General features: G+C 37.2%; 1 protein-coding gene across 1 annotated transcript; it reads right to left on the reverse strand.

Moving 5' to 3' along the window:
• Positions 1-6,207: 6,207 nt before the first annotated feature.
• On the reverse strand, positions 6,208-8,669 carry LOC121243133 (ankyrin repeat-containing protein NPR4-like). The gene is made up of 2 exons (XM_041141200.1): positions 7,902-8,669; positions 6,208-7,137 (listed from the first exon to the last, which is right to left on the reverse strand). Exons 1-2 carry the CDS (start codon positions 8,529-8,531, stop codon positions 6,301-6,303), a joined length of 1,467 nt encoding a protein of 488 aa, XP_040997134.1. The 5' UTR covers positions 8,532-8,669; the 3' UTR covers positions 6,208-6,300.
• Between the last annotated feature and the right edge of the window lie 320 nt (positions 8,670-8,989).

Below are 8,989 nucleotides of genomic sequence, written 5' to 3' on the forward strand. Positions count from 1 at the left end.
CAACTCACCGAAATGATCTGCAAACATTGTTGGCCCGTAATGTATGTATGCCTCTTTTCAAAGCATCCTAGGAATGGGTACCTTCACTATACCTGAAGAGCTAGTACCACATTTGGACCTCCCCTTCTAGATGGTGCGCAACCAAGGGTAGTGGTTCTTGCTTGTTAGCTTGTTGGAATTCGAAGAATTGTTTTGTAACGCCCGTTCTTGTGTTGGGACTTTAGAAATTAATTTAAGAAAATGAGACGGGAATTACTGACTATTTCAAAACTTTTTCATTTCCTTCCCAGGATATAAAAGATTCTATTTTTTAAAACCAAAACATGTTCTATAAATTAAAAGAGAGCTACATCGAAAATTATCAAATTAAATTAAAAGTTCTTTTACAAAAATAATCTTTCATACATTGCATAAAACTTGCCTAGGCGTCTGTTAAACTTCCCTTGCTCCATTTTTGTCCTGAAATTTCTTCCTCGTTTTGTCCCTGAGAGGGGGAGGGATATATATAAAAATTAAAATGAGTCGAATACTCAGTAAGTATTATTTCATATTATAAAAAAATATACTAACATGAGTTTTCATTCATGCATTCATCATTCATCTACATACTTTACATAAACATTCATTTTCTTCAAAAATATTACGAGGTGAGGTTTTCCTTTTTTAAAAAATGGTTTCTTTTCATAAAATATTTTCACACATTGTACATTTATTCATAAAGAAACTAAAGCATTCATATATTCAGTTTGCTCTTTTCACTTTTTCTCTGGCCAGTACATACTGTTATGCCCCGTGTGTTGGGGTTAGCGGTCTGTTGGACCCAAATTTCACCGGTTGGGAATCACTTTTAGTTAGGGGGACAACAATAGATGCACAACCAGTACTACTTACCCAGCATTGCAATCTGCCCAATCAGTTAGTACCATTATTCATTCATTCAGTCATAGTCGTTACGTATTCTCATATATTAAAACATTCATTCATTTTAGTCATTTCCTTTCCTTTTAGTCCTTTCCATTTCATTCATTTCAGTCATCAGTCCATTTCATTTCATAATCATCATTTAAAAGCATGAGCATAGATATCATCAATAAACATTATTTTATAGCATTCTTTAAACATCCTTTCATAGCATCATTTAAAACTCATTTCATCGCATCGTTTAAACCTCAACATTTCATTTCATGAAAATAAGGACAATAGCTACTACGTATAACATTCATTTACATGAATACAACTATTAATTTGGGTGCATAAATAGGACTGCCAAAGAAGGCCTTTACATACATATACCTTTTAAAACATTAATACTTAAGATACTTTCATAAAATATCGTTTCATTTCATTCATAAAGAAAAACATTTCTTTGTCATTTCATATCATTAGAAAACTCTATAAGAGTATGGACATAATACTTACTTGGACTCCATGCTATTTACAATTCATGCGGTCCATTCATGTACATGTTAGATGGCGACCTATATGCATACATAACCTTAATGTCATTCCCTTTTCAAGTGCATAAGTAACTAAACTTATAAAATACATAAACTTCTCTTCACCAGGACTTCTTTCACTTAGACACTCTTTTATCCATGTCCATCTTCTATGCTTTCCTATATCACTTTTCAAAATTCTCAAACCCATAGCTTGGGACCCACTTGAGGTCACCTTTCCAAACACAACATTTTACTCTATGTTCTTATCCTTTAAAGTAAACCCGATTCACTTTAAAGGTTAAGACATGTTATCACCTTCATCACACTTTTCCTACTAAATCGTCACTTTCCATGCATAATTTGGACTAACCAAGTTATACAATCCAATCCTAGTCAATACATACATCCCTTTATTCATTCATGTATAACCTAACCAACAATTCACTGTAATCTTTAACTAAGCATAATACACAACTTTAAATCAACTTCAAGACTTAAACATCGTGTATTCATACTTAAGACAGATTATCCATTACATATGGTAAATCTCTCCGGCACATGCGTCCAACCAAATTACACATGTACCCTATCCCTTTTATCACTTAAGATCAACATATAATCCACTAAACGGCCCGCTTATGTAAACAAGTTTCATGCACTCGACACTAACGTCCAACTCAAACGTGTACAATCATTACCCTTCACAGTCTTCCTCAAGCTTCACAATCTCAGCACATCACTTGACATCATGCCACTTCACAAACTACACAACTATCCCAACAATTTAACAAATTTCCAACCACTTCCCAACTACACAGTGATCCCATCACTTCCTAACACGTCACACAACACAACTCTACATTTAACCCCCGTTACTTCATAGCGCACTGCCATAACACCAACTACGTCACACCTGCACAACAAACCCGTCACTTCAAACTACTCAGTCACATCACAAAGTACTCCACAACACCGTTCACAATAATCCAAGCACTTCACCTCACAATCCACACTTCATAACAACCCCATCACTTCACACTACACAACTTCTCACATCGCAACAACAACACAGTCCATAACGCTAATCAATCTTCACAATAAAATAACTATCGAGGGAAAGGAATAGGGAATTATACCATGCGTTGAGACTAGCTCATTGCGTCGTTTGCTGTACAGCAAGGCCTTGTGGTGTCAAAAGCCATTGGTTTGGGCAGTGACTGCCCCTTGGTGGTCACTACCGTGACCCAAAACAGGGGCTATTTTGGAGGGGCTAGATCTTGGGTTTCATGTACATGGGTAGTGGGGCATGATGGTGGAGCTCGGGGCGGCATGAGGTGGTCATGGCTGTGGCTAGAGGTGACGCATGGAGGCAGGGGAGGCTACGACAATTAGTAGTAGAGAAGAGGGAGAAAGGCATGGATCTGAGGAAGGGAAGGGGTTGAGTTGCGGTGGTGGGTGTGGGGTGACATCATGGCTAGCGGTGGCGCTAGGAGGTTGCGGTGGCGCTGGGAGGATAGGCTGATGCCGTGGGTTGCGGAATTGAGAGAGAGAGAGAGAGAGAGAGAGAGAGAGAGGGATGAAGGGGCTGTTGGGCTAGGAAAGGAGGAATAAGGGCCTTTCATGGAGCGGCTGGTAATCTCAACGAGGCGTGGTGGTGGTGGCAGCGGCGTCCTTGCTGTGGCGCAGCTAGGTGCTTAGATAGAGAGGAAAGAAACTTGAGGAGGAAGAGAAAGAGAGGGATCGTTGTGGAGGTTGGGGGAGGAGGAAGAAGAGGTCGCCGGTGAGGTGGTGTCATTGGTGTGCGGCGGCAGCAGAGGGAGGGGAGGACAGAGAGGGAAGAGGGAAAATTGGGGGGGGGGGGATTAGGGTTTTGGGATTTAGTCCCAACCTATTCCCAACCCTTCATATAGGAGTCTCCAAATTGATCTAACGGTGAAAATTAAACACAGATAAAAAAATAACTAAAAATAGAAAAATAAAATAGAAATACAATGGGACTAATTTAAAACCCAAATTAAATTCTAAAAATATAATCTTTCATCATAAAATCAAATGATTAAGTTTACTAAATATTTCTAAGAGAAATAAATGCATCTAGATAATAAATTTTTTAAGATAAAATGAAATAATGAACATTACATAATACTCTTAAAGATCTAAAATCATTTAAATAAAATGATTTTCTAAAATTATATTATTTTTGGGACTCCAAAAATATAAAAAGGTTTGCTTGAAAATTAGGTTTGGTGCAATAATACTAAAAATACTCTATTTAAAATAATTTTAGACATTTAAATTATGTCGAAGACTTTAAAATACTGATCTACATTTAAAAATCATCTGCAACATTTAAAACACAACTTCAAAATTTAAAACGTTAAGGCGAGACTCGTGATCAATCGAGAGAAAATGAGTGATTGTTCGCATGTTCCACCTCATAAATCCAACCGGTTGGATCGTCCAACCCATTATACTTCAGAAAATTCAACTTGACCAATTTGGGAATCGGTGAGTTGGAAGACCCATTGTGGTTCTTGCCCCATCGAAAGCGTGAACCGGAACTTTCCCCACCACCAGAATTTCTGGTTGCATAGGAATCCACTTTGGCCTTTGTCTTTCGAGTTGCTTCACAAGACACTCCATCAAACCCCCCAAAATTGGCCATCTGCTGCTCCAAGCGGTCGACGCGTGCGTCAGTCATGGTTGGCTCTAATACCAAAATGTTACGGGCCTACGAAATAGAACACGTAACAGGATGATCGACAGGAAAGGCAGCTGGATCAACCCGCCGTGCCTTACCTATGATGCCGAAAGACAAAAGAACTAAAAGGAGAACTCAACAAATGCAAGGTTTATTCTTCCTTTAGCAATAACGTACGTATGGAAACAAAATAAAGACAATAATTTATAAAAAAAACTTCACGGATTGCCAGCAGCTTCCTATGATGCTTTCCCTTTACTTGTCCAACCTTTATTCCCGTATCATTTCCATAATCTCCTTTGCATGATCTCATCATGGATTTTGTCTTCAAGTTTATGCATGAGGTGTTAATAACATCCTATGTTCATTGACTGTGCACTATAAACGGGGCTTTTATAAATAACATCGTAGCACTCACTTAGCATGCCACTTGTAGCTGCCATTTAGCAGCACAAGGAAAGGCATGAGAGGCAGTACTAGCAGAACATCTCCACGCCACATCAAGGCATGTGCACCTCATGCTTCCTCTTGTATCTTCATGCTTTTCTTTTATTATATCATCTCATCATTAAAACCTTCACAAATTCTTATGTAAAATATAATAAACAATTCAACTTTTTCAAATTTAAAAATAATAATAATATTAAAAAATAATATCATAATAATATTTTATTCAACTTTTAACTTTCATCTAAAATCATCTCATCTCAACTCATCTCATCTTACTATCCAATCCGGGCTACTACATAATGCTCTAGATTCACCCACTTGCTGAAGGCCATCTGCTGCATAGACACCAAAGGAACACAAACATCCGTATCTAGCTAGCCTAGTGTATTCCACTAAAGTCAAGTCTTGACACCTTAGGGGAGCTTATGCTAACTCCTTTTAGAGACATTCCCTTGGCATTTACTCAAGTTTCCTTCATCCATTTTTCACACAAAGCACACCTAGGTTTTACCCAACTTAGTTGCCACTCAAAGTTTAGCAAGGAAGCTAATTGGAAGGAGCTCAAGGTTGACACTCAAGTAAGTGGGTTTTGGATAATGCTTGTAAAGCATTCCAGATGAATTTTGTGTTTGGAGTCTATTTTGTCAATTAAGCTTAGGGTTTCAGAGCTTATATATTAAGGGCTTTTAATGAGTAGAAAGGGTGTCAGAATGGTCCGTATGGATGGAAAGCAAGGTATATAGTCAAAATTAATGTGTTGGCCAATAAGTTAAAAGAGCAATACTACAAACTACACTTCCATCTTATTTCATCTAAGGATTGATTTGATTACATAAAATTAAACTATCTTATCTCATCTCATATAATTATTATAATTTTTCCAAACTCCTACATAAAATATAATAAACAATTCAACTTTTTTAAATCTTAAAATAAAAATAATATTAAAAAGTTATATTATAATAATATTTTATTCAATTTTTAACAAAATATTTCATTTTATCTCATCTGAACTGCATAACCAAACGAACCCTTAGTATCTAAAACTCCGGCACTCTTATTACTCTTTCGTCGTTTTTTTTTTTTTTTTTTTTTTTTTTTTTTTTTTTTTTTAAGAAGAAACTCCAAAATTGATAGGCAATGTTAATTGTTACCTCATCGTAACGAGATGAAAGTGATATGAGATTATGGTTTATAAGATCTTTCCAAGTTAAACGAAAATTAGTTAACAGCATTCATGAGTGTGCTCGTAGTCATCATCTTTCATTATAAGACCTATTGTTTATTTAATTTTCCATCATTTGCTTTCATATGATATCCTGATTATGCAAATTATAAATTTTTAGATATATGTATTTAAAATTACTTATAAAACAAATATATATGTATTTAAAATATGTTTACTATATGTTATGCACTTATGGAGTCTTTTGACTCATTTTACTTTATTTTTATATTTTAATTACCCAGGCAAGAAAGATGTTCAAGACGAGCAGGTGGGTCAACAGTATCGAGGGCTTTATGTCACTGCCAAGACTATTTGGTTTAGATTTATTATTTAGTGGTTATTTGTTTATTCCTTCCGCAATTAAAGACTCTAATTATATTTTTTATGACTTGGTTTAATTTAAATTTGCTCAACAGAAAATGAGCATTCAAGCATTACAGCAATAAGACGTATGTTTTGATTTCTGTGTTACAATATACCTTTCAAAGTTCATCATTCTCATCATCCTCAATATAAATTGAGGGCCCTTCTGGCTTTTCTTCAATGTATCCATACTTTCTAAGGAGCCACAAGATCATACGAGCCACGTTACCAAGAAACACAATCCCCATCAGCATCAGCCATACGATCACAGACCATTTCATCAAAAAATAGAGTGTCCCCTTTTCATGATTCGGTGTCATGTTCATCAATCCAAGAAAATATGTACCAGTTAGTGTTGTGATTGCAATCCACATAGTGACCATCTGAATCCACATCCATCTGCGTCGCTTTATAGGCAATCCACTAACTAGCAACAATATTATGCTCAATGATGCAAGGAAGGCAATGGTGTTAAAAATCATGAATTGACCATAACCATCTGTGCCATTATAAGCCATCACCGCCTCGCCTACCTTGTGCGGATTTCCCACAGGGTTGCCCTCAGAATCCACTGAATAGTCATCTTGCCAAACACCACCTGGTGGTGATATTGCTGCTTGAAAGGCCACTGATGCAAGCAGTGATGCTACAACCATTAACGCACTTCGTTTCCTACCCAACCAATCGATGTGTTTATGTTTCACAACTGGTTGTTTGGCACCCGTTTCTTGTGAGGATGATGGCTGTGTTAAGGGAGCATTTTCGACTATTTCAGGATAATAGGTACTTGATGGTGCCTCATTGATTTTTAAAGCTCCAGCTTTTTTCAAGGAAACTTTAATTTCCATGTCTCTTATATCTCTAGGACCTTGAGATAAGATGTCCAGCGCAGTGAAACCACTCGCATTTTGGGCATTTACCTCTATCTTTGTCTGGTTGAGCAAAAATTTTGTCATCTGCAACAATTTGAAACATTCCTCTCAAATCCTAATTATACGACTGCTAGCCAGAAAAGTTGTACAAATATATAGAAAGGGTGATTCAACCCAAGGCAATATTATGAAATGGTGTAAAAGGAGCCACAACCCTGTTTATTGAGATAGGTGATTGTACTGCACCTGCTCAGTCGGGTGGTGACAGAAAAAAGAAGTTAGAAATGGATGCCACATTGGTGTTTTCCTACTTTAACCCGAGCTGTTTCATTAGTGCTTCAGCATTAGAGTTAATCTTATTCCCTGATGAATCCTAGAATAGATAACCAAGCTGAAAATTCAACTTCAAACAAGCAATGTATCTTTAAGGGTCAAGAAAACAACCCAGAAAATATTGAACAATCAGCTCTAAACAAAATGGATGCCAAAAATTAGGCCAGACCGAAAGCAGCTTGGAGGAAAAGGCCTGGGCACAAGTCATCTTAGGCCAACACATTGCACAATCTTAAAAGAGAACTACCTTAAACATGGTATACTCTCTATAGTTGAAAGGGGCCACCAGGTCCCATAACAGAGTTTATTCCTACACCACATGGTTAAAAAAGCATAACGAAACGCGAGAGGGGGCTATTGTTTTACAAATTATGGTTGTGAAAATCAAACAATCTCAAACCTTAAATTATGTTAAATCATAAATCCTATGCCTATCAGAAATCAGTATTGAGACAATAAGAGCAAACAATATATTAAATCACCCAGAAGTCATAAGAAAAAAGCTTCAAACATACCACTGATTGTTTCCTGGAAACAGCAACATGTAAGACAGTGTTACCATTTGAATCCCTCCAATTCACGAACTCATCATCTCCCCCAATACCTTCCACCAAAACTTTCAAAGCCTCCAACCTGTTATGCTTCACACACAAGTGAAGCCCACTCTCCCCTCCACTGGTGAACACCCGAGTGGCCTCCGGTCTGACTCGGACCAGCTCGGTCAACACCCCAACTCGTCCCTTGATCGCCGCGAGATGCAGAGGAGTCCTACCCTCACGATCCCACACCAAACACATATCGGGGTTAACTAGCATCAAATCTTTGACAATTTCCACGGACCCTGTCGCCGCTGCCAAGTGTAGAGGCGAAGAACCGCCAGGGTTCAACTCGGCCGCAAGCTCTGGCTTCCGAACCAGTACTTCTTTTGCAAAAGCAGAGTGACCCAGAAGTGAAGCGAGGTGTAAGGCCGTGCCTGAGAGAGTAGGGGTGTTCTTGCTGAGGAATTTAGGGTCTTCTTGGAGTAGTTCAAGGAGAGACGGTACTGATCCTTTCCTGGCTGCTTCTCGAAGCCTATTTACCATTGCTCTTTCCCTACCCTTTTCTTCTTCGTCCCTCTCATCGTCCAACAGGCTCAGCAGCCTCATCGTCTCTTTCCTTCGCTTCGTCTCTCTCTACAGTTCTCCGATTTGGCGTACAGGAAACGAAACGATCGTGCGACGAACTCGAGACAGCCACAGGACTCGATTGTATCAGTCTGTATCGCGGAATATGAGATTTGTATAATATATAAATTAACCATAAACCGATTATAAATAAATCATACTTATTTATTTAATTTAATAATTTCGCATTGAATTGGGGTTGAGTTTACAGTCATAACATAAATTATCCATTTGAATATCGCGTCAATTCGATACGAGTAAAATTAATACAACTTATTTTATTTGTGAAGTTCGTATTTAATTTTTATTTTATTTCAATTATTCTATTTTTCATTTTATTATTATTATTATTCTCTTAATATTTCATATATTAAATGATTGGTTTATAAATTAAATATAATAAATAATTTCTAATAATATAATACTAAAAATAGCAGCAT

The sequence above is a fragment of the Juglans microcarpa x Juglans regia genome, chromosome 8D, assembly GCF_004785595.1.
Source record: "Juglans microcarpa x Juglans regia isolate MS1-56 chromosome 8D, Jm3101_v1.0, whole genome shotgun sequence".
Taxonomy (NCBI): domain Eukaryota; kingdom Viridiplantae; phylum Streptophyta; class Magnoliopsida; order Fagales; family Juglandaceae; genus Juglans; species Juglans microcarpa x Juglans regia.